This window comes from Carica papaya, chromosome 6 (assembly GCF_054855325.1).
Source record: "Carica papaya isolate Zhongbai chromosome 6, ASM5485532v1, whole genome shotgun sequence".
In the NCBI taxonomy this organism is placed as follows: Eukaryota; Viridiplantae; Streptophyta; class Magnoliopsida; order Brassicales; family Caricaceae; genus Carica; species Carica papaya.
The window spans coordinates 1411556-1437370 of NC_142314.1; the positions used below are offsets into that span (position 1 = coordinate 1411556).

Genomic DNA, 25815 nt, shown 5'->3' on the forward strand with positions numbered 1-25815 from the left:
AGATAAAATATTAAAGGATTTTTTTAGTATAATAATATTTTTATATAATTAATAATAAATATATTTACTATTTTCAATACTTTAATAAATTAAATTTTAAATTTTAATTAATTAATGATTATTAATTAATTATTATCAGTTAATAGTAAATTTTATATTCACAATAAAATTTGAATTCGTAATTTTGAAACTGAATATAATAATCTTAACCACTAAATTGTGTATTGCTGATAATTGTCTTATCATGTCTTAAATTTTAAACAATATATTTATCATTATTTTATTTTTACTATATAGTTGATTTTTTAAATTATTAACATATAAGAAAGTACATGATGACTAATAATATAGAGTTTAATATCCGATTGAAAAACTAATTGAAATTCTTAATTTTTAATTCATAATTATGTATATATTCAATTAATAATCACATATATACCAATTCTTATAAGATTAATAATTATATACATTGAACTAATAATTATGAAATTTCTAAACTTTAAATTTTATTAATTTATGTTTGTTTAACTCAACTCGGTTATTAATTGAACTTATCGGAATTGCTGCATACGATTTGCTTGGTTCAATCAAAATGATGTTACAATCGATTTGAAAAAAAAATTACCAAAACAAACCTAATGTTTTCCCCTAAGTGAATGTATAAATAATTCATATTACATGACCTCGCAGTTTTTATCATACGGTACCGAAATGGACCGGACCGGCCCATTCCGGCCCATTATGCTTGGACAAAATTCCGAATCCACGTTGCCCGGCCCAATGTATAAATAATACACATGACTTTTCTTACGAGCCGAAATAAACCTATTGTTTTCCCCTAAGTGAATGTAGAAATAATACACATTACACGACTTCACAATTTTATCATATGGTACTAAAATGGACCGGTCTGGTCAATTCTGACTCATTATGCTTGGACAAAATTCTTAATCCACGCTGTCCGGCCCATTCCGGCCCATTATGCTTGGACAAAATTCCGAATCCACGTTGTCCGGCCCAACATTATTTGGTGAACAAGAAAAAAGCCCGCATGACTTTTCTTACGGTATAAATAATACACATGACTTTTCTTACGGTATAAATAATACGCACGACTTTTCTTACTAAACCTAATGTTTTCCCCTAAGTGAATGTAGAAATAATACACATTACACGACTTCACAATTTTATCATATGGTACTAAAATGGACCGGTCTGGTCCATTCTGACCCATTATGCTTGGACAAAATTCTGAGTCCACGCTGTCCGGCCCATTCTGGCCCATTGTGCTTGGGCAAAATTCCTAGCCCACGCTGTCCGGTCCAGCATTATTTGGCGAACAAGAAAAGACCCACATCCACTAGGAAGCTTCTGGTCTGCGCGGCGCGCGCACATGTAGGATCACGGAAAGTGCATGGCAGCACCACGTTCGACAAATGTTTGACTTCTGCCCCATATCCAAAGCTATATATATAGATATATTTGGCTTCTCTGCAACATTTACGAAGTGCCCACTTAACCTTATCCTTCACTTTAACACTGATGAAGCTGTCAGAGATTTTTCCCTTTCGAAATGTTTGGCTTCTGCCAGATCTAAAGCTATATATATATATATATATATAATTATCTCCATATTTGACTTCTCTGATACATTTGTGAAATACCCACTTAACCTTACCTTAACCTTACCTTATCTACATTTTCGCACTAATAAAGCTCTCAGGAAATTTTCCCTCACCGATATACTGAAGATTATGAAGCTCGTTTTGGCAACCCTGCTGCTCTGCTTTCTTGGAAACTGCAGTCGCCAAGCCAGGTACTATATATATACTGCACGTTTACGTATATATGTGCATATATTGTGTATTGAAAAATTATGGGATGAATAATTTAGTGTTTGAACTGAAACTTTTAATTGCTGACTTAAAAATTTGCAGAGACATGTAAAGAGAAGTGCGGGGATAGATGCAAACTATTGAAAAAGAAAACGGCGTGCATAAAGTTCTGTATGAGGTGCTGCGGCGCCTGCAAGTGTGTTGGTTGTGCTTGCTGCCTCAACAAGAAAACAATATCCGGCGGCCCATTGTGCCCTTAGACCAACTCATATATATATATATGTGTTATATAATGTATTTTATAATTTTTTTAAAAATTAATTTTTACAATGTTTTTTATAATAAAAATATTAAATTAAATTTTTAACCACTATGGTTACTCAAATTAAATAAATTTATTTATCGTTTAAATTCTTTTAATTAAAAAAATTCGTTGTAACTTACCATAATTTTATTATACTCTAATGAATTAAATCGATAATTAATTAACTCAAATATTATAAATTTATCATCACTAATTCATAATATATTTTATAAATCTTTATTAATAATTTATTGTAAGATATATCGAGATCATGTGTGATTGTATTGTCATTATGTATGTATATGCATATATATATATATATATATTTAACTAAAATATTTAAAAAAAAAAATTAGTTCAAAAAATCTAACACTTACTGTATTTAATAATTACTATAATTTAATCATTAATATTTTTTTATTGCAATTTAGTTTTATTTATTTAAATCACTAATTTTTTGTTTTTAATTTTTTTTAATGTAAAAAACTCGAAAGATTAAATTATATTTTAATATTTTTAAAATATCACTCAAAAATAACTTTAACTAATTACTTAAATTATAGAATAATATCAATTTAAATTGACAGAATATTTTATTATTAATTTAACTAATTAATTATTTTTTTTGAATGTTTTTCTAAAATATTTATACATTAAATAACTATTTAATTAATTTTCATTAATAAAATTTAAATGAGCATTTAAAATAAATAAATAAATTAAAAATCAATTTATAATAAAAATATATTACAAATTAAGCTGTAATGAATGTCAAACTTTAAAAATTAATTTAATAACTTATTTTATTTTTTTTAAATTATTAATTACTAATTATATCATCATTATAACTAAGAAGGAAACAAAGTAAAAGAAATTCAAAGTATAGTTTGTGTTGTAATATTTATTTTATTAATTTAATATTTATTTTTAAAAATATAATAGTTATTTAGTGATAATATTTTACGTTTCTTGTAAAATATTTAATAACAAAAATATGAATTTTAAAATATTCAAATCTTAATCGGGTTTTCGGAATGAAATTGTACCACATGTGGGCTTTTGACTTAATTAAAAAGCCCATGAGTTCAGGTTCATAACTGGCTTATTTTAGCCCAGGAAGCGAGTAGGAACAGAAAGGCGCGTGAAAATATCTCCGTTCTCCATCTCCATCACCTGCAAAAACCACGGGAAACCTAAAATCACAAAATCGTCACCGCTCCGAACCCGGGAGCTTCACTATCGTCCCCTTCTAACTTTGGTCGCCAATCGACCCCGAACACTGCAATCTCTAATCCATTGCAGCATCTTGCGCACCTCTCTTTCACTCATCGTTACCTGGCGGGGAAAGTCACTATTAATCATAACTAGCAGTGGGGAACATAACAAGATTCTGCTTCTTCGACGAGTTTCCAGTGGGTCTCCTAGTTATCTGTCATCTTCTAGCTTCCTGTACCGATAACCGGTGCCCAGGGAGGTCAATTGCGTCTTCGATTTTGCATGTTATAGTCACCAGAAGCAACTATCCTTCTCGTCTGGAAAACCAGTAGGACTTGAATCGTTCTAGTGAGTAGAACTCTCTTCTCGTTCTCCTTGCAAAAGGATCTTACAGGAAGATTATGCTATTTTGTTTTTCTGGACAGTTTACACCTGTTCAATAAGTTGGATTCAATTATTTACTTATTGCTTGTTGGTTCTTTATTCCATTAGATGAGGTTTTAGCTACGTGTTTCCTTTTTGTCACTTATGCTTATGTATTATTTCCATTTCCCTCTCTAAGCTGAGATTTTTGGACAGGCAGTTGGACATTTTTTATTTTTAATAAGCTAGTCTGAAATTGCATCTACATAAATCTAGCATGCGTGAAGTGTGTCTATAGTCTCGAGAAGTTTTCTCTGGGTTTGAGAGCTATAATTCGATAACTAAACACGTTGTATATGGGTTCGAGGGGGTAGGCCACAGGGATTGTTTAGATATGATTGACATGGATGACCAGTTCCAGTAATAGAACCTACACTTTAGCCTGTTGTTTAGCATGGTAATTTTCGTTGTTGAATCAAGAACTTATGGGGGTAATATCTTTCGATAGGTTTTTTGGAGATAGAGATTGTCTGCGACAAATAGTCCAAATATCCAAGTTCCAAACTTAGCTCTTAAGAACCACTTATGGATCTTCTCCGAGCATATACAGATGAAAAGGAGGAATTAGATGCAACTGAAGAGCAGCATCACCCAAGCCCTGATTCTTCACCGAACTCATCACCACCTCGTTTCCTCCCTGTCAGCAAATCATCTGCACCAAAGGTTGATGACACCATGCTTGCACTGACAGTGGCTCAAGGCCACCAAGCACAATCCAAACCCATTGACCCTGCCCAGCATGCCATTGCTTTTAACCCCACCTACGACCAACTTTGGGCTCCAATTTATGGCCCTGCCCACCCCTATGCAAAGGATGGTATCTCACAAGGCATGCGCAACCACAAGCTTGGCTTTGTTGAAGATGCCTCCATTGACTCCTTTGTCTTTGATGAACAGTATAACACTTTCCATAAATATGGTTATGCTGCTGATCCCTCGGGCAACAATTATGTGGGTGACTTGGACACTTTGCAGAAAAATGATGGAATTTCTGTCTACAACATCCCCCAACAAGAGCAGAAGAGGCGAAAGGTTGAGAAAAAGAAGGAAGCAGAGGAAGACGATGCTGTGGATCTGGAGCAGGTTGATAATCCTGCTACTGATGTATGGTTGATGAAGAATAAGAAGAGCCCGTGGTCAGGGAAAAAGGATGAGAAGCAAACAGAGTTGACAGAGGAGCAGAAGAAGTATGCGGAGGAGCATGCTAAGAAGAAAGAAGAGAAAGGTCATGGAGGTGGGGATAAAGGGGAGCATGTGGTGGATAAGACTACTTTTCATGGTAAAGAGGAAAGAGATTATCAGGGTAGGTCTTGGATCGCACCTCCTAAGGACGCCAAAGCAACAAATGATCATTGTTATATACCCAAAAGGTTGGTGCACACTTGGAGTGGGCATACAAAAGGTGTTTCCGCGATTCGTTTTTTCCCCAAACATGGTCACTTAATTCTCTCTGCTGGAATGGATACAAAGGTGAAGATTTGGGATGTGTTTAATTCAGGCAAATGCATGAGGACTTATATGGGTCATTCGAAGGCAGTGAGAGATATTTGCTTCTCTAATGATGGGACCAAGTTTTTGACTGCAGGATATGATAAAAATATAAAATACTGGGATACTGAAACTGGGCAGGTTATATCAACCTTCTCCACTGGAAAGATTCCGTATGTAGTTAAGCTTAATCCAGATGACGATAAGCAAAACATTTTGTTGGCAGGCATGAGTGATAAGAAGATTGTGCAATGGGATATGAATACTGGACAGATTACTCAGGAGTATGATCAGCACCTGGGTGCAGTTAATACAATTACATTTGTTGATAATAATAGAAGATTTGTTACCTCGAGTGATGATAAATCTCTTCGTGTATGGGAGTTTGGGATCCCTGTAGTTATAAAGTACATTAGTGAACCTCACATGCATTCCATGCCTTCCATATCACTTCACCCCAACACAAATTGGCTTGCTGCTCAGAGTTTGGATAATCAAATTCTTATTTACAGTACCAGGGAAAGGTTTCAGCTAAATAAGAAAAAGAGGTTTGCTGGGCACATTGTTGCTGGTTATGCTTGCCAAGTCAATTTTTCACCAGACGGAAGGTTTGTTATGTCAGGGGATGGTGAAGGTAAGTGTTGGTTTTGGGACTGGAAGAGTTGCAAAGTTTTCAGAACCCTCAAGTGTCACGAGGGAGTGTGCATTGGCTGTGAGTGGCATCCTTTGGAACAAAGCAAAGTAGCGACATGCGGCTGGGATGGCTTGATTAAGTACTGGTAAGTTATTTCTTATGTGACAATATATTTTTAGGATGAAATTTTCCTAATGCATTAAATTTTACATGTTTCTTTTGTTATGCTAACTCATGTCTTAATGGGATATTTGTGATAGGGGAGCAGATGTTAGAAAAATATTTGCTACTTCTGATGGAGGCATTTTCATTTGATGATGACTTATGCACCAAGATCTCTTAGGCCTTTAAAAAATAAAACCCATTTACTATATATGCTGAGTTCAAATTCACTGTTTTAAGAGTACTTTTCTGATTTTTTCAAAAATTTTCTTAGCCTTTTTTATTAATCTGTCCATCATCGCTGCTAATTTTTTGATAGATATTGGATTTTATGAGATTTGTGTTAATGTTGACGGGGGAGTCTCATAGCGATCCTTTCCTTGACATCGCCAAATAATTTTATGTTTGTAAAGCCCAGGAGGAGAAGTCAGAGGCAGAAACCTAGTGGAAGTCTTAGGACACAAACTCGAACTCTTAGGTCCTCCACCACTTGAATGAAGGCTCAAACCCTTCTTGGTATAGTTCCTTAAGGGTTTATATCCAATGCTATTTTGGAAGGTCAATACTCTGTTTGAAGGGGTGAGTGATGTCGTCTTCTTTTTTTCTAGAAAATAGAGATCTTGAATGTCCTGGGATGGTGAAGTCGCACCTAATATATAAAGACTGCCATTCTGCGCATCACTGTGTGATAATTCCATTGTCCATTGTCACGGCATTATACCTTTCTCTAAATTTATTGAGGATTAGTGTAGGAACATGTATATGTCCTTGAAGTATGAATCGCTGTATCTGATCTTTATGCTTTATGGTTTTGGGGACCCAGAATTTCCATGTAGAAGTCGTAGGGAACAAGTTTCCATCCATAAGATTACATATTGCCTTAATTACACCCATCTAATCAATAGTGATCTAAACTATCATTGCCTGCAAATATGGTGGTGTTAGTTTCGTTTCTTCTGTATAGGAAATTACAGAATATGGCTGATGAATCTGATTGTGGCTAGTAGGAGTTTAACATTTCTTTGTCTGGTTTGCAGGGACTAGTTTTGTGTTATTCCGTACAAAAGGGTCTGTGGATCCCAAAACTCATTGGTCAGAATCCGTACCTAAAGCAAATCAATACTTATGACATCCGCAGCCGATTCGACAATGCTGAACCAATCTTTGCATGGTGATACTGGAATATTTAAAACTTGTATTGTATCTTTTTGTTGTCTTTTTATGGATTAGGTCTTTCTTACTACACATGAATGAGGCCTTGAGTAGCTTGGTTCTCTCTATGTATCTCTCACATGTACCTGTTAATCACGGGTACCCTCCATCGCCTTTTATTTGAATGGTCGTGGAAAACATGGAATGATGGTCTGCCAATTTGGATTGTGTCCATATGGAGCAGATAGGTTATTCTACGTCTATTGAAGGAGAATCTAGTATCATCTCCAACTTTGAACATTGGCACGAAATATATCTGCAACTTGGACGATCCCGAGAGACTTGTAGATCTTTGTTTCCAGGCGATTTCACGAAAGATCAATCTCATCTCATTCAAATTTTCATTGTGAATTCTAATTTAGACCTTCTAATGGAGATAAGATGATAGAAATTATGATTTCTTAGTTCTAATTCTGCTCAGACAAGTTGCAATGCCTTTTTTTTTTGCAACTGTGATTCTAAGTACAAATTTTGCTGATGCTTATAAAATTGTTGAAATTTGAAAGATAATTAATTATAATATTTAAGGAAAAATTTAGACTAGTCTTTGTAAAGAAATATTTCTAATTTTGTTAATAATAATAATAATAATTAAAAATAAAAAGATAAAATGTCAAAATTTTGCCTGAAGTAATTTTATTTTTAAATTAATCTTATTATTATTATTATTTATTTTTATTGCATTATTATTATTATCGTTATTTTATTGTTATTAAAAAATTAAAAATAATGAAAATGAAAAAATAAAAAAAAAACCATTTTTTTCACTATCACCAATTCCCAAGATTCAATGCTTTAAAGCTAATTTCCATTTAATCCAATAAATTTCAAAAATTAAACCCAAAAACCCATTTTACTTCAAAACTAAAATCCAAATAAAAAGTTCAGCACATTGACCCATTCCCTCAACCGAAACGCCACCGTTTGAAGCTTCAATTTTCTTCTTATTCTGATGCTAGACGAGAAAGAGGGGAGCGAGCATTCCCTTTTTCTTATTCTGATGCTAGACGACAAAGAGGGAAGCGGCGGCGGGCCCACGCTCCCCCTTCCCTATTTATTCTTTGCGCAACGGTCAAAAAACCAATTTTCGATCTCTTTCTTCATCAAATAGGAGACAGAGTGACGGGTTTGGGTTCAGAAAAGCAGAACGTCACAGAGAGAGAGAGAGAGAGAGAGAGAGAGAGAGTGAAGTCGAGCATGCGTGAAGGGGGCTCGCGAAGACGACAAAGAAGCAAGCGACGTGCGACAAATAGAGGCACGAAGGCATGGCTGTACAAGAGGCTTTAGTTTTGGGAAAGGGGAAAAGATGGAGGCGATTGGAAAGAGTTAAAGAGGCTACGAATAAAGGCGGTTAGAGGAAGAAGAGAGGCTTTTCAGAGGGGCCAAGAGAGCGAGAAAGAAAGAAAGAAAGAAAGAAGAGAGGGTTTTCGGAGGGGCCAAGAGAGCGAGAAAGAAAGAAAGAAAGAAAGAAAGAAGAGAGGGTTTTCAGAGGGGCCAAGAGAGCGAGAAAGAAAGAAATAAAGAAAGAAAGAAAGAAAGAAAGAAAGAAGAGAGGGTTTTCGGAGGGGCCAAGAGAGCGAGAAAGAACGAAAGAAAGAAAGAAAGAAAGAAAGAAGAGAGGGTTTTCTGAGGGGCCAAGAGAGCGAGAAAGAAAGAAAGAAAGAAAGAAGTGAGGGTTTTCAGAGGGGCCAAGAGAACGAGAAAGAAAGAAAGAAAGAAGAGAGGGTTTTCGGAGGGGCCGAGAGAGCGAGAAAGAAAGAAAGAAAGAAAGGAGCGAGAGGCCGAGAGAGAAAAAGGAGAGTGTTCGTTAGAAAGAAGATCTTTAGAGAAAAAGGAGAGTGTCCGTTGGAAAGAAGATCTTTCTTTCAATCTTTTCAGTACTTGGTGTTTTTCTGGACTGTCCCTTCAGTTTATTTTTCTCTTTTTTCTCATTCTCTCTTCTTTATTTTTTCTCGCTAAAAGAACAAAAAATTAAGGGGAGTGTTGCCGGAGAGGGAAATGAGGGATGTTGTCGTGGCTGACAAGGATAGCGCTTGCTACTGGAAACCGGTCAGACGATATCCCCGTATGAGCAAGGATGAAAAAAAGAAGAGAGAGAGGGTTTTCAGAGGGGCCAAGAGAGCGAGAAAGAAAGAAAGAAAGAAAGAAAGAAGAGAGTGTTTTCGGAGGGGCCAAGAGAGCGAGAAAGAACGAAAGAAAGAAAGAAGTGATGACGTCTCTTCCATGTGGCCCAAGATGATTCATGCTCACATCAACTAAATTACCTTGTTTCTTTATCTTGTTGATCTATTCAAGTCATATTTTCACAATATATGTTATTATGCAATCTTCTAATTTTAATTGCATATAAAGACTCTTATAAGGAATTTATCATTTTATGATAAAGTTTTTGTAAGAATCCTTTCAAAAAGTTCAATAAGAAATTATGATTAAATGTCTTTTTCTTATTCTGAATTATTTTATATTAAGAATACAATTTTAAATTACAAATAAAATCTAAAAAATAATTTCTGAAAAACTCATAAATTCACGTAAACAAAAACAAAAATCATATTTAAATGAAGTTATATTTTGTGTCTGTATATTATTTACGCCTAAAATTGCAATTCTTTGATCTGTTGTTACAGTAGGTGGAGGAATCTATCGTTAGGCAAAAGGGGTTTTTCTGTATCCACACTCACCTCTGTATGCATACTCTACCTTCAGCTCTGATATTCCTCTACAGGAATTTTTGGTGGCAAGGCAGACGCATTTCAAATTCTGTTTTGTCTCTTTGTTTTCGGTTGAAGATCCCGAAATTTGATCATTTTATAATTAAGCCAACAATGGGCCGAAGGTTAATGGGCCGACGAAGATTTTCCTACAAGGACGGAAGCTCTTAAAGATTCCACCCCCGCTGCAAGCGAAGGTTTAAGAACTAGGGTTTTTTTTTTAGTGCCTCTGCGCTCTTTTCTCTATATATATACATAGGAGGCGGTGCGTTAGGTAGGGTGCAGGGTGCTCAACCAGCCGCGTGCAAATGTAATGGTGTTGTTCTAGGGTTTCTAATCGAAGATGAAGAAACCGGCGCTACGGTGATCTGTTTTCTCTCTTGATTAAATGGTTTCTGGTTTCGTTGTTCATAATTTGGGTCTGTATATTTACGCCTAAAATTGCAATTCTTTGATCTGTTGTTACAGTAGATGAAGGAATCTATCGTTAGGCAATAGGAACGGGTTTTCCTGTATGCATACTCACCTCTGTATGTATACTCTACCTTCAGCTCTGATATTCCTCTATAGGAATTTTCGGTGACAAGGTAGACACATTTCAAATTCTGTTTTATCTCTTTGTTTTTTATTGAAGATTGCTAAATTTGATTTAAAAGGAGGCATGATGCAGTGTGATGATAAGAATCAGACGGATTCCCATTGATTATTCTTTAAGAAGAAGATGAGATCACAACTAGCTACTTCTGACTGGTCATGCTTTCTCTCTTTCTTTTCTTTTTTTTTTAAATAAAAAAAACAGTTTTGAAAATCAATCTTTGAAGAAGAGTTTGATGTTTCTAATTTTATTTAAATGTTATTGGAGCCGATGATGTGAGAAAAATATTTGCTACTCTTGATGGAGACAACTCCATTTGATGATTTCTTAACCACCAAGATCTCTGAGGCCTTCGAAAAAAATCCAAAGCACATTTTTACTATGGTTGCAGAGTTCTTTTTTTTTTTTTTAGATTGATTTTTTCAGAAAGTAATATTGACGGGGATCTCATAGAGATCCTTTCCTTTCAATGGGGCAAACCATTTAAATGTTTGTAAAGCCCAAAGGGAAACGTCACAGACGGAAGCCTGTTGATGTTGACGGTCCTCCCTCTTCCGGGAGCTCCTCCATTAATGGGTGGTCTCATATTCCATCGCCTTGTGGAGCAGGATGCTGCTTTTACCTCTTGGGACTGGCCATGAGACACACATTTGATTCATTTACATTCCAAAAAGTTTTTAATCTCCATTTCGGTTTCTGGGTTTTTGAATTTGTGGTAAGCTTGTTTGTGGCTTGTGATGAAATCAATCTCAAGAATACCATCTTTCGGGACTGAATGGCTTGTTTGAAGCCTTGCTGTCATTCTGCAATTCTGAGGCCAAAATCTCAAATTTACTTTCTGAATTTTTATATTGTTATATGTCAGTGTCTGTAATACTTTGGGATCGAAATATAAAGTTCTTGAACAAGTTTCAAACTTATTCCCTTCTTCAGTGAAGGTACACAAAAATTCATAGTCTGTGATGTTCTCGTATGCATATAAATATATAAGTTTATCAAATAGCTCTTATCTTCTAGCCTCCTGTATTAACTATCTTTTGGGACTGAATAGCTTGTTTGAAGCTTTGTTGTCATTTTGCAATTCTGAGGCCAAAATCTCAAATTTACTTTCTGAATTTTTATGTTGTTATATGTCATATCTGTAATACTCTGGGTTCGAAATATGAAGTTTTTGAACAAGTTTCAAAATTATTCCCTTCTTCAGTGAAGGTACTCATTTTAAGTTTATCAAATAGCTCTTATCTCCTGTATTACAATCTTTTGGGACTGAATGGCTTGTTCAAGCCTTGCTGTCATTCTGCAATACTGAGGCCAAAATCTCAAATTTACTTTCTGAATTTTTATGTTGTTATATGTCAAGTGTCTGTAATACTCTGGGTTCGAACATCATAGTCTTTGATGTTCTTGTATGCATATAAATATATAAGTTTATCAAATAGATCTTATCTTCTAGCCTTCCTGTATTACAATCTTTTGGGACTGAATGGCTTGTTTGAAGCCTTGCTGTCATTCTGCAATTCTCAGGCCAAAAGCTCGATTTTACTTTCTGAATTTTTATATTGTTACGTGTCGTGTCTGTAATACTCTCGGTTCGAAATATGAAGTTTTTGAACAAGTTTCAAAATTATTCCCTTCTTCGGTGAAGGTACTCAAAATTCATAGTCTGTGATGGTCTTGTATGCATATAAATATATAAGTTTATCAAATAGCTCTTATCTTCTAGCCTCCTGTATTACAATCTTTTGGGACTGAATAGCTTGTTTGAAGCTTTGTTGTCATTCTGCAATTCTGAGGCCAATAGCTCAAATTTATTTTCTGAATTTTTATGTTGTTACATGTCGTGTCTGTAATACTCTGGTATCGAAATATGAAGTTTTTGAACGAGTTTCAAAATTGTTCCCTTCTTCGGTGAAGGTACACAAAATTCAATTAGCTCTTATCTTCTAGCCTACTGTACTGACAACCAGTGCTGAGTGGACGAATTGTGATTTTTCATGTTACATTCACAATTGTCACCAGAACCAACCGTCTTTCTCAACTGAAACCCCAGTAGGACTTGAATCATTCTAGTCATTCTCCTTTTAAAGGATTACTTGAGGATTTGATGCCATTTTGTTCACACTTCTCAACACGTTGGATACAATCATTTACTTGCGGTTCGTCGTTGTATCGGTTCCGTTATATGAAAGCTTAAATGAACTGGGTTCAAAATATAAACCTGGCTTGACTTGTGGGTGTCTGTGAGTGTTATGTTTGTGTCTGAGAGCTACATGTTGATAATTAAACATGATGCATGCGAGCACTCCTCCATTATATGAAATCTCTAGTCGACTGGGTTGAATATGTAAATTAATCATGATCTATATGCAGATGTTCTGTTTCGGTCTGGGAGCTATAAGTCGATAATTATGTGTGTTTGGGAGTGACTTGTTTAGGACATGAATGACCACTGCCGGTGGTAGTCCTGATGGGTTTTGTTTTAGATAGTGTTTGTCTGGGGGTGTTTAGTCCAAATCTAAGCTGCGTACTTAGCTTTGACTAACCAGACGAAGATCTTCTACAAACTGTATACATGAAAAAGGAGGAATTGGATTTTGTTCAGTTGATATGTACTCTTAAATGGTTATATATTTTGCACTGACATTCCTGTCCAGTTTAATCTCGTTTTATATATGAATTTGGGAAGTTCAAAATTCAAACTCCTCCATGGTTAGAGTTTCAAACTTGTTTTTATTATAATTTTAACCCAAAATGTATATAATATTTGTACAGGTCGATCTTCCCTGGTTGAGTTGCCATATTGAATGAACAGTGAAGTAAGGTGACACACATTTTAAGAAACCAATTTCCCAGGTTGGTCTTTCACAAGACTGTCAGAATTCTCTTTAAAAAACTATTTTATTTATTTTCAAAAATATAATATATTATACTTTTATAATTTATATATATATATATAATATAAAATTAATATGAAAAATAATCCATGAATTTTTTTTTTATTTTTTGAAATAAAAATAAAGACAACACGTTAATATTAATTACAATTATTTTTTACATTTTATTAAGATAAATCTTAGATATAATGTAATAATTATCTATTTAAATATAAATATAATTTTTAAATTTTAAATTTTTAATTAACTGCTGATAATGCATTATATGTTTTTAAATAGAAAAATAATTATCTATCTGAATTTTTAAAATATACATAAAATTTAATTTTTAATTATTTTCCAAAATTATATTATGTATAATACTAGACAAATATCTAAATTATGAAGTATAAAATTTAACAAATAAAACTGTTGGCAGCTTCAATCTTATCTATTGGCTTCTATTTATAAACCCACCCACCATTACTGATGGAATATATATATATATATATATATATATATATATATATGAGCAAAGGAGCAGAGCACATAGACCTAGGGATACTGGGACCTGGTTTAGTGGCGCGTACATGATATATATATATATATATATATACGTATACGTATATATACTCATATAGAGACAAGTTAAAAGGTAGAGGCCAAGGCAAAGGAAGGAACGTGTGAGCTTTCCTTCATCTGCAGAATCCGCTTGTGCATGCACAGCCTTTAAACCCACCATTGATTGTCTCCTCCTCACCCTCCTTGATTTTTGTCTTCTCCAATTCTGCCAAAATACCTCCAGCCTGTTTCCTCTTCACCATTTTAATTTCTTTCTCTTAACTCCATCCTCAGTATAAACATGACTCACCATCCATTTACTGCTAGATTTTTGTCATTTTTTTATTCATACGAAGTTACGAATTCTGAGTCTGATTGTGGGTTTGAATCATTTTGTGCATTACTGAAATTTATATGTCTGTAATAAATAAAAAAGGGATATAAAAATTCATACCCAAATGAAGAACTCTAGAGTCTTCTTCACCGTTCTCCGTCTTCTCTCATTAAACTTACAACTACTCTCTTCGCTATATAAATACCCACTTCAGCTCACTCGATCTTTCTTCACTTCTGTGCAACACACCCACTAACTCTCTCTCAAATTTTTCTCGCCATAATATTATTTAGTGAGAAAAAGAAGAATAAAAACTCTACAACTTGAAGTGCACCATGAAGCTCATTCTTGCGACCCTCCTGCTCTGCTCTCTTCTCCTTAGTTCCTCTTTCTTTGAACCTGTAATGGGTCAGCCAGGTAAACCTTATATACGATCATAAATTCCTACGTTTATATGTAGTGATTATAACTGGTGTTATGTTATTCTGATATTGTGATTCACGTGTAGGGTATTGTAACGGTAAATGCAATGCAAGATGCTCAAAAGCAGGAGTAATGGACAGGTGCCTCAAGTACTGTGGGATATGCTGTGTGGCCTGCAACTGTGTGCCTTCAGGGACTTATGGAAACAAGCATGAGTGCCCTTGTTATAGGGACAAAAAGAACAAGAAGGGCAGGCCCAAGTGCCCTTGATCTTTTCTTTTTCCACTTACCCTCCCTTTTCAAGCTTTTCTATATCAGTTATCTTCTGTAATATGCTTCTTCTATATGTATGTGTATGTGTATGGGTTTAAGGTTATAAGTATACTAGCGTTTGCTTAATAAAGGATGGTGTCTTGAGAAGTGAGAGTTGAATCTTGATTTTCTTGGTAATAAAGGATTCCTTATAGTTACATTCGAAAGAGATTATAAGTATTTAATATTTATTCAAATCGGTATAATCCGAAACTTAACTCTGTCGTATATTTATAAATTTACAATAATTAAATTGAATTAAACTTCGATGAATCTATTATGTATTTGAATAAAATAAACATCTCGTATCAATTAAATTTTTTAATCAAAGTGAACGTAAACGAGTTAAAAATCCGAATTAATATATTATTTTTTTGGATTAAGAAATTATGTATACTAACTCAGTTATGTTAGTGTTGTAAAGTTAAATAAAGTTAGATATTGTCTACAGCATTTAGATATTTATATATATATATATTATATATTTGTTAATAAATATTTTTTTATACTTAAAATATTTTTTAAAAAATACTTTTATCTTTTCTAATCTTTTAGTTAAATAAAGTTAGATAATGTTTGTGATTAATAATAATTATATAAAAAATGTAATAAAAAAAAATTTCTAGACTCATCAGATTCTTAAACTGCGTTTTCAACGTGGTAAACTCGGCCCAACTTAACCAGCTTAAAAATCCAATTGTGTATTTTGTATTTGACGTCACACGCAATTAAACCGTCGTCGTTTCGACTCTTTCTCTCCCTGTCCGCAACTCTCGCTCTTCTCTTCTCGCCTTTTCATTTTCATTTGAAAATCGTATCACCAGCGAGGGGGAGAATCGGAAGGTCTCACCGGTAACCAGAACTCAGCAATGGAAAATCCGAGAGTTCAAGAGGTTAGTATATCATTCAAGCACTTTTTCGGATACGTATGAGTGTATGGTAGCATTGATGGTTTCATTTGCTTAAAGTAGGATCCCTCTTTTTTGTAGATACTGGAGAAGCAAGTGCTGACAGTGGCCAAGGCCGTGGAGGAAAAGATCGAGGATGAGATTGCGGCATTAGATCGGCTGGATATCGATGATTTGGAGGCCTTGAGGGAGAGGAGGTTGCTGCAAATGAAGAAGATGGCTGAGAAGCGGAGCCGTTGGATCAGCCTCGGTCATGGCGAATACTCCGAGATCTTCTCCGAGAAGGACTTCTTCTCTATCGTTAAGGCTAGCGACCGTGTCGTTTGCCATTTCTATCGCGAGAACTGGCCCTGCAAGGTACGCACGTACTGACATTTTAGATGTAAATCCGTCCTCCCTATGTCGAAGCTGAATTTGAATAGGTGAATTTTGGTTTGCCCTAGAATAATGACTGCGGAACTTCCTTTGGCCTCTAGGTTACGTTTGGATGAGTGGCTTGATGAGCTTTGTGAAATTTGAACTCCGTTTAGTCTGTGCTCGTTGTGGCTAGTTTCTGAGGGTTGATTTCGGTGAACCAGATATCTGGAGTGGAAAATATTTGGTTGTGTTGGTGATTGGATGTGTAATTCCGGCTGGCCTTTGGTGAATTTAAGCTTGGTGGAGAATGGCGCCGGTTCAAAAACTCTTTGGAGTTATGAAAATCTATATTTTTGTTGTGTTAACTATGGATTGTTGTGGGTTTCGATGATGTTTAGTTAATAACCATCTTGGAGTTGGTGATAGAAATGAAGGTGACAACATGAAAATGTACTGTATTAGAGCTTGCTAGAGAAGTGATGCTGGTCTGAGAAATCCAAAATTCTTGAAGTTTTTTGTCCTTCAATTTAGTATGACGGGATAAGAAATTCTTTTGTTGGATTCATATTGGAATGTTATTTTTTTGTGGAGTAGAACATCCATTCGGTTCTTATTATTGGTGTAAAATTACTTTTATTGGTTCTTTTTTTAGGGGTGGGTGAGTGGGGGGTGGTGTAAATAGATATAAACAAATTTTCAGATCCCACATCTAGGAGTTGCCTCAGCTCTGCCTCTGAAGTAAGATTAATAAACAAATTTTCAGATTCTAGGAGTTGCCTCAGCTCTGCCTCTGAAGTAAGGTTAATATACTATGATTGCCTGTCAATGTCTTTCGGAGGCAACCCCAAATTTTGGTTATAGTTCTATAAGGTAGGACGGAGATGTCATTTTTAAATTGGTTTCTTTATTTTCTAAATTCTTTAATTATTATTTAATAAGAACCACAAGTACTTAGCTGATGAGAATTTCCTGGACTGTGAGATGGATCATTACCTCAGCCGGAATTATTTCTTGGTGCATGATCCATTATTCAGTATCTCAAAATATTTAAGTTGTTGACTAGACCCTTTTAAGACTAGGCAGCACATGGTAAAAGTTAAACTCCCAGGCGTAAGATTTTACCATAATAAGATGAGCCTTGTGCATATAGATTGTCTGTTAGTTGTAAAATCCCAAGAGTCTGTCTTTTACCATAATAAGATTTTGCCTTCTGCATATAATTATCAGGTAGTTGGTAAATGTGCAAATGTCAAACTGCAGACGGCTTTAAGGTTTTAACACAAGATGTGTGGATGGTTTGGTTATTTTAGTTGTTCAATGTTTGTAGCACTTGCAATATTACTAGTTCAATGTTCAATCCCAGATGTCAATGATCTTTTATGCGTGTGAAAAATCGAGCACTTGTGATCAATAATTTCTCATAGTCTTGAGTAATATTGCGTCCTCTAAAGTAGATTTAAGGTCCAGAAAAAACCAATGTTTACAGTTTCTGTATAGGTGATGGACAAGCACTTGAGTACATTGGCAAAGCAACATATAGAGACGCGTTTTGTGAAAATCCATGCCGAAAAAAGTCCATTCTTGGCTGAGAGGCTCAAGATTGTCGTTCTCCCCACCCTTGCCCTCATAAAGAATGCTAAAGTGGATGATTATGTGGTATGTTGGAGAAACACAATGTATTTTAATCTTGGGAATATTTTCTAATGCTTTTTCAGCAGTACACTTGTACACAATCTCTATCCCAGAAAAGAAATCACTTTGAATTACCTTAATTGACTGATTCTGCTTCTTAGGTGGGATTTGATGAGCTTGGCGGGACGGACGAGTTCAGCACAGAGGACCTGGAGGAGAGGTTAGCGAAAGCTCAAGTAATCTTATCTGAGGGTGAATCGTCTCTAAATCCATCAAAGTCTTCTTCACAATCCAGGAGGAGTGTCAGGCAAAGCACTCAAGCAGACTCGGACTCAGACTAACAGAGAATTTTATGGATTCATCAATTATGCTGGGGTAAAAGTGCAGTTTTGTTGCTATCATCATCATCATCATATATATATATATGCCTGTTATAATTTGCCAAAATCATCTCTCGGATGTTCTAATGGTGGGGTATTTAGCATCTAGCTGTTCTATATATTTCTCGAGTGGAATATTATAGTTGAATCACTCATCAATGAAATTTGGAAGAACTTATTAATTCCTTCCATTTGGTCTTTGCTTCTAATTTCCAGATTAGGAATTTTCTCAGCCATGTATTTTGAACAGATGAACTTTGTTAGGAAATCTACATTTCTTTCAGATTCATATTTTTTAAAAAATTTTCAATATGTACGTATGTATGTATTTATTTGTTTTAGCACAAAAATAACCAAATACATATGTAAATATACGTACGTATAGTTGGACTACATCAACAAGAAGGAATCTCCACATAAACACTCTGCAAATCTAATAATAGAACTACAAAAAAATAAACAAGAAATTAACAAATCCCCAAAAATTCTGAACATCTACATCCTTGATCAACAGTTTACTCCTCAAAAGCCTACGACAACAAACAATATTATTTCTTTGACAACAATTAATTAATCCAGAAAATGAGAACGCTAATTATGATTAAACAACTTATTAATTCCTTCTAATTAAAATGATAATACTACATGCCGTACGAACGGTGCTTGTTCTCCTTGGCTTTGTATAGCACCCTCTTCCCGTAAGGATGACTGTGCAGAAATGGAGAATGAATTTGAATCAAACTCAGTAATCTTCGTAATACATCTCCCTGCACCACTTAATCTCGTTAATTTAGAAAAAGAAACCCTATAAAATAATACATATAATCATATATGTACGTAATTATATATATGGGTTTTAAATATCTCTTCTTTCTTCCCAAGTTAACCATGTTATTAAGTCAAAAATAAGATTGCAAATAAAGGGAGAAGCTTTTTTTATAGTGACAAAGGTTTTTAAACCGTTATACTTACTTTGATAGAATTGTAGGGAAATGTATGTATATGTCTGTCAAACACTATATATATATATGTTTGCTTTTATCTGTGTATGGATAGGAAAAGAAGAGATATATATATATATATATAAGATGTTGTCTATGTATACAGTACCTTACAAACGGTCAAGGCTGCTTGTATAACATAATTTCCATATGGATCTTGAAGGACTTTGATGAAATCAGAAGTTTCAAAAATATATACATATATATATATATATATTTGTTTGCTTTTGTGTGTGTATGGATAGGAAATGAAGATATATGTATGTATATATATATAAGATGTATATATATGTATACAGGACCTTACAAACGGTCAAGGCTGCTTGTATAACTTAATTTCCATATGGATCTTGAAGGACTTTGATGAAATCAGAAGTTTCAAAAATATATACATATATATATATATATATATATTTGTTTGCTTTTGTGTGTGTATGGATAGGAAATGAAGATATATGTATGTATATATATATAAGATGTATATATATGTATACAGGACCTTACAAACGGTCAAGGCTGCTTGTATAACTTAATTTCCATATGGATCTTGAAGGACTTTGATGAAATCAGAAGTTTCAAAAATACATACATATATATATATATATTTGTTTGCTTTTGTGCGTGTATGGATAGGAAAAGAAGATATATACATATATATATATATATATATAAGATGTATATATATGTATACAGTACCTTACAAACGTTCAAGGCTGCTTGCATGACATAATTTCCATACGGATCTTGAAGGACTCTGATGAAATCAGAAGTTTCAAAAATCTCAGTCATAACCCTGCGGGAATTCTCGTCGCCAACGTCATTGGGATCGATACACTTCTCAACGACATTGCTGGCATACTTATTCATGCACAGACTCACGAAGTGTCCTCTGAGCTTCGCTATTATATTTGCATTTGCATATGGTATCCTCATTTTTACCACATACTGCACAACGTAGTTCCTATGCAAAAAAAACACGTAATCATTATTTGAAAAATTAAGACCAGTCCACATATGTATGTATGTATATATATATATATACATATATATAGTTTATAACAATATTTAGATTTAACTTGGGTTTTGGAGACTGGTTATATTTTTTAAACGAAGTAAAAGATTTATGGAATTTTTGAGACCCAAATGGTTCACCTGCAAACTGAAAGGAAGAATTTTAATTTTAGAGTAAGTATTCAAGAATTTATATGCATTTAAAATTTTTTTAATAAATTATTCTATTCGATAATTTGAATATCACGAAAAACCCACAAAAATTTGATAAAATTATTTGGTAAATATGTTAAAACCATATATATATATATAGATACATACCCAAAAGGATGATCAGATAAAGGCAAAGCATTAGCCATGATTACAGCAACAATCCTTTCCCTGATCTGAAGAGTGGTATAAGGCATACACTGTTGTAACAGACAGCACCCATTTTTATTGATTGCAAGATCAAGGCAATCTCCTGCTATTTCTTCTTGAATAGGCTGCAAGTACATATATATATATATATATATATATACATACAATTCAATATTTGAATCATCATTTACTCCAAAAAGAATATGAAAAAATAAACAAGTGAAGCATGTATTATATAGTTGGATAGAACAAAGTATATGTATAGTTTTAATGCATACAAATTTTATGTGATATGTGTATAATATATGTATCTAACTGATCTAGGTTTAAAGCATCACCTAATTATTAATCAATAATGATGTATAAGTTAAAACCAATACAAAACGTAACACTGTAAGAATATTATATACATGCATATATATATATATATATATATTATATATTACCTCAGTTTCCTCAGGTAAAAACTGTTCCATGCATTGTAGAATGACATGATAGGCATGCCCGCCATTCTCCTTGCTCAACTGAAGAGTAATAGGTTTCAGCACTGAAACAAGTAAGCGTTTCTGTTCTGGTTCCTCAAGATGCTTTATCATTTTTTGTACTGCCCTAGATCTACAAATTTTATAGATACATAAGAAAATTAAGCCTGTCCAAATTCAATAAAGTACATGCACATACATATAATGAGCTTATGATTCCTAATATGTATATTAAGCACAATACCCATGTAAAAATGATATATATACAACCCATGAACACATTCACATACGTACATATATGTAATTTATAGAAAATAATCAGTGCTCATTCAAGTAAAGATATAAACAGCCCATGTTCTTGAAGCTTTTATCTTGTAGCGAAGGAAAATAGAGTTTGTAAGTATATATGTATCTGTTGTCAAGAAAAACTATCAACGTGATCAAGATGTATATACAATTCATATACACATTCATATATGTCAAAAGAAAATCTACATCTCCTCCATGTTCTTGAAGACAGATTTCCTAAAGTTTTTGTCAGTAGAGCAATACACCTGGTAAAGATATATATGCAGTCCCATAGATACATTCATATACATACACAATATATATGTAATTTTAGAGCATTATGAAATCCGATAGATCAAGGAAAAATTATATATACCCATGTTCTTCGAAACAGATATCCAAAAGCTTTTGCCTGGTAGCAATGAAAGAAAGAATTTTGCTCATCTGTGTCTGATTACATGACTCAAATAGTCTTTGAATGGTATAGCTTCTAGACTGATTCGTCATCAACTCAGCCAGCTGATCTTTCACCTCCTCAATTATCATATCGACCTCTTCTTCTTTCATCACTTCCTGCAATCAAAACCCATATGTATAATACCTAAAACACAACCATGTCAATATATATATATATATATAAATATATGAATTTTCAATGTTCAATCACCAAATTATTGGATACATATAAATACATCACATGTCCTCTAGTGATTGAATACTTATATTTTATTGGAAGTTCAAGACTCACCACCTTACGGCTAGGGTTAAAATTACACAACCCTTCATTTATCAATATATATATATATGCGCGCACGCACACACAAACATCACATCAAACCTACCAATTCACTATGTCGCGGATAATAGGGGATGCCAATCCTCGTTGCAGCCGCCATATTTCGGCTGCCAAGTCGATTTCGATAAGAATAACTTGAACCTATATTGCGTCTCATCAAGGGGGAAGATCCTACGCTACATGCATTTGTCAAGTTCTGCAAATAATTCTTCCGCAAATCATCTGTCAATGACGATTGTGGATAATTATGAGACAGATGAAGATTGGAGAAAGCTTCCAGAATCTGGTCAAGGTTAGCATCAGCGCCGTTAAAGCTTGAATTCACATGGTTGCGGCGAGCTATTTCGGCTAGAAAATCGAAGTGTGTAGGGTTTTGCATGGTGGGTTTAGGGTAATTGAAGTGGTTTTGAGAGGGGTTAAAGTATACTTGAGGATAGTGCTGGGTTTGGATTGTTTGGTAGCTAGAAATTTGAGAATGGTGGTTTTCATATCTAGGGATTGGAGAGCTGTATTGATGAGAAGCGTAAGGGTAGATTTGAGGGTTTAGGAATACTGGATTGTTTTCCAAAGTGGGGTTTTGGCAAAAGCGGTATTGGGATTCAGAAACTTCGTTTTCCGGTGCAACGTTAAGAGAAGAGGAAGATACAGAAGAGTCATTGGCCATTAACAGCCATTGAAGATTATCTGATCTTCTCATACTATACAAATAGTAGTGTAGATAGAGAACCAAGTATGAATGAAAAAGAAGAAAAAGGAAGAAATTAAGAGCTTAAGAAAAGAGTTCCAAAGAACAAGAAGAATTCAAATATAGGGAGACGATAAGGAGAAAAGACCAAGTTGATCAGAATTTTGATTTTATCAGGAGGAAAATAATAAATTATACTTGAGCAAAAGGGTTTGAAGAAGAAGAGAAGGGTTTTAGGGGTTTTTTTTTTTGTTTCAAAATTTTCTTTTATGAGAAAACAGGATAAAGTGTGTGTATATATATATATATATATAAATATATATTGGACCAATCGAAAAGAAACCTAGATCTAAGTGATTCATGATTTTTTCACACAATTTTAGCACCTACGTAGTTGAATCCAACTAAAATATTAGCATAATTAATTTTTTAACTTTAAATAAATTTGTACAATTGTGAATATCAAATATAAATTGTTGGAAAAGTTCCATGAAAAATTTCCTTTTTAAGAAATTTTACCTTCAATAATATTAAAGAATAATTTGTTTGTGTAGTTACACTTAAATATTTTACATTTGAATTTAAATAATTAATTTTTATAATACCTTTTAATAATAGTTTTTATTTATTTTTATAATTTTATATTTGGATCCAATTGTTGTATATAATAATATCAAAATATGTTCTTAACATAGAAGTATTAGGTTGCTTAAAACTAGGACTTTATCTTTTCAAATGGAATAATATATAAAATTAGAGTAATGTATCTTTTAAATTTTAAATTAAGATAATATTATTTTGCAATTCGATATAAAGATAATTTTTTAATAAAAGTTACATGATTTTTCAATTGAAAACTGTAAATTTATAATATGTATATATATATATATATATATCATTTAAATACAGGGACCCTCATTACATTCATCAAACCACTCAATGTGGTAGATATGCCTTCAATTTGTGGATTTGCTGGAGAACCCACAAGAAATTCATGTACAAATCCATCAATGGTGATCCAACTCTGACCAGGCTGCTTCTTAACTCCCTTCTGCCTCATTACCCACCTTAATACAGACACCTCAGTCCATTGCTGATCCACTGCAAATGCATTAGCCAACATCACATATCCTCCAGAATTTCTAGGATCCATTTCGACAAGTCTTCCATAAATGTTCCGCGCTAAGTCTAGCCTCGAATGAAGCAAACAACCTCCAAGCAATGCGCCCCAGACATAGTTGTTAGGCTCAAATGGCATAGAACCAACCACCTCGAGAGCTTCTTCAATGAGCCCAACTCGAGCAAGAAGATCGATGTAGCAGGCATAGTGTTCCAATTCAGGAGATATTGAAAAAGACAAATTCATGTCTCTGAATATTTGTCTTCCCTCATCTGGTAAACCAGCGTGATTGCAAGCACATAACAGACCAAGGAATGTTCCTGCATTGGGATGTAAACCAAGTTCTTTCATTTCACAGAAAATTCTGTTTGCCTCTCTGCCCTCACCATTTGCTGCAAGACCCATTATCATGGCATTGAATGCAACAACATCTTTCGATTTCATCTTATTGAAAACCTCTCTGGCTCTCTCAAGACTCCCACATTTGAAATACATATCAATCAAAGCAGTGGCAAGAAATGTGTTAGTATGTAGAACTCCTCTGCGTCCTCTGGATTTTAGGTAGTCATGAACCCACATTCCAAGTTCTAAATCACCAACTTGCCCACAAGCTGAAAGCACACTGACCATGGTGACATGGTTTGGTCTATGATCAGAATCTCCCACCATTAAGCGGAAAAGATTCAGAGCTTCCACAGGGCAGCCATTTTGAACATAAGTACCGATCATAGCATTCCAAGGAAGAACACTTCCTTTTCCAATATTATCAATCTCATCAAATATTTCCCTACTCTTCTCAACCTTCCCCAATTTACCATACAAATAAACAAGAACAGTATTAATGGAACCACGTACCAGTTTGTCAGAATCAAAATTCTCGAGGAAAACCTCATGCATGACTCGCACCCATCTCTCAAATTGAACCATGTCAAGGGTGGAGCAAGCAGACAAAACACTCACCATTGTATCATCCTCCGGCGACAAATTCTCCTCCACCATTTTACAGAAAAGCTGCAAAACTTCCCCGGCTCGACCTGCTTGAGCATAACCTGCAATCAAAGAAGTCCAACAAGGAACAAAATCCTTCTCGGGAATTTCATCGAACACCTTACGTGCAGAATCCAATTCTTCGTCAACCTTCGAGTAAGCCACAAGGAGACTGTTACAAACAGCGGAATGACCGAGATAACCCAGTTTCACGATCTGGACATGAACTTGTTTAACCCACCGAGCATAACCGGATCGTAAACACGCCTTCAAGAGGAAGGAAAAGGTGAAATCATTAGGGGAAAGCGAGCTCTGCTTGAGCTTTTTGAAGAGAAGAAAAGAGTTAGAGACTAGACCAGCTTCAGCCAAGACTCTGATAATGGCGTTAAAGGGGAAAATGTTGGGACTTTCCAGATGACTGAATACGGCGAGAGCACGATGAGATGGGTAGTGGCCGATGAGACGAGTGGCGATCAAGTTGTCTTGGTGGGCATTACGCCTGCACACTTGGGCATGGATTTGAAGGACATGAGAGCAAGAAATTCGGCCCTGTAAAAGGGTAGAGAGATTGGGGAAGCTGGTGGAGGAAAACGGATTGGAATGCAGAAGATGACGAGCTAAACGAGAAGCAAAACTAGAAGGTGTGTTAATGGTGGATGCAGAGCGTCGGGGAAATGGAAGCATAATCAGATCCTGTTGTTGGGATTGAAATTGAAACTTCCATCT

At 34.5% G+C, this 25815-nt stretch overlaps 5 protein-coding genes, 2 long non-coding RNA genes and 3 other non-coding genes across 11 annotated transcripts; 8 read left to right on the forward strand and 2 right to left on the reverse strand.

The window, feature by feature from the left end:
• Nucleotides 1–965: 965 nt before the first annotated feature.
• LOC148253175 (uncharacterized) lies at nucleotides 966–2246 on the forward strand. The gene is made up of 2 exons (XR_015821639.1): nucleotides 966–1816; nucleotides 1938–2246. It is a non-coding gene; the product is annotated as an uncharacterized LOC148253175 (long non-coding RNA).
• A 1004-nt stretch (nucleotides 2247–3250) lies between these two features.
• Nucleotides 3251–7684, forward strand: LOC110826016 (Transducin/WD40 repeat-like superfamily protein). 2 transcript variants are annotated; one of them, XM_088221958.1, is made up of 3 exons: nucleotides 3251–3702; nucleotides 4226–6044; nucleotides 7099–7684. In XM_088221958.1, exons 2-3 carry the CDS (start codon nucleotides 4303–4305, stop codon nucleotides 7103–7105), a joined length of 1749 nt encoding a protein of 582 aa, XP_088078084.1. In that variant the 5' UTR covers nucleotides 3251–3702; nucleotides 4226–4302; the 3' UTR covers nucleotides 7106–7684. The 2 variants fall into 2 exon arrangements, with proteins under 2 accessions (XP_088078084.1, XP_021912281.2); XM_022056589.2 differs by lacking the exon at nucleotides 7099–7684 and having other exon boundaries at nucleotides 4226–6048.
• Nucleotides 7685–8291: 607 nt separating this feature from the next.
• Nucleotides 8292–13185, forward strand: LOC148253176 (uncharacterized). Its single transcript, XR_015821351.1, has 2 exons — nucleotides 8292–10571; nucleotides 12950–13185. It is a non-coding gene; the product is annotated as an uncharacterized LOC148253176 (long non-coding RNA).
• LOC148253177 (small nucleolar RNA R12) lies at nucleotides 10650–10736 on the forward strand. Its single transcript, XR_015812930.1, has one exon. It is a non-coding gene; the product is annotated as a small nucleolar RNA R12 (small nucleolar RNA).
• LOC148253178 (small nucleolar RNA SNORD24) lies at nucleotides 10845–10930 on the forward strand. Its single transcript, XR_015812953.1, has one exon. It is a non-coding gene; the product is annotated as a small nucleolar RNA SNORD24 (small nucleolar RNA).
• LOC148253179 (small nucleolar RNA SNORD96 family) lies at nucleotides 11308–11399 on the forward strand. The gene has a single exon (XR_015812955.1). It is a non-coding gene; the product is annotated as a small nucleolar RNA SNORD96 family (small nucleolar RNA).
• A 1058-nt stretch (nucleotides 13186–14243) lies between the features above and the next one.
• LOC110826018 (peamaclein-like) lies at nucleotides 14244–15240 on the forward strand. The gene is made up of 2 exons (XM_022056591.2): nucleotides 14244–14764; nucleotides 14856–15240. The coding sequence occupies exons 1-2, from the start codon at nucleotides 14683–14685 to the stop codon at nucleotides 15038–15040; spliced, it is 267 nt and encodes an 88-aa protein (XP_021912283.2). The 5' UTR covers nucleotides 14244–14682; the 3' UTR covers nucleotides 15041–15240.
• Nucleotides 15241–15803: 563 nt separating this feature from the next.
• LOC110826024 (thioredoxin domain-containing protein 9 homolog) lies at nucleotides 15804–18557 on the forward strand. The gene is made up of 4 exons (XM_022056599.2): nucleotides 15804–15975; nucleotides 16072–16347; nucleotides 17845–18003; nucleotides 18141–18557. The coding sequence occupies exons 1-4, from the start codon at nucleotides 15952–15954 to the stop codon at nucleotides 18318–18320; spliced, it is 639 nt and encodes a 212-aa protein (XP_021912291.1). The 5' UTR covers nucleotides 15804–15951; the 3' UTR covers nucleotides 18321–18557.
• A 170-nt stretch (nucleotides 18558–18727) lies between these two features.
• On the reverse strand, nucleotides 18728–23199 carry LOC110826022 (pumilio homolog 12-like). Its single transcript, XM_088222855.1, has 6 exons — nucleotides 22344–23199; nucleotides 21878–22074; nucleotides 21178–21346; nucleotides 20693–20856; nucleotides 20057–20321; nucleotides 18728–19126 (listed from the first exon to the last, which is right to left on the reverse strand). The coding sequence occupies exons 1-6, from the start codon at nucleotides 22992–22994 to the stop codon at nucleotides 19001–19003; spliced, it is 1572 nt and encodes a 523-aa protein (XP_088078981.1). The 5' UTR covers nucleotides 22995–23199; the 3' UTR covers nucleotides 18728–19000.
• Nucleotides 23200–23877: 678 nt separating this feature from the next.
• On the reverse strand, nucleotides 23878–25773 carry LOC110826017 (putative pentatricopeptide repeat-containing protein At3g08820). Its single transcript, XM_022056590.2, has one exon. It carries the CDS (start codon nucleotides 25771–25773, stop codon nucleotides 23878–23880), a length of 1896 nt encoding a protein of 631 aa, XP_021912282.1.
• Between the last annotated feature and the right edge of the window lie 42 nt (nucleotides 25774–25815).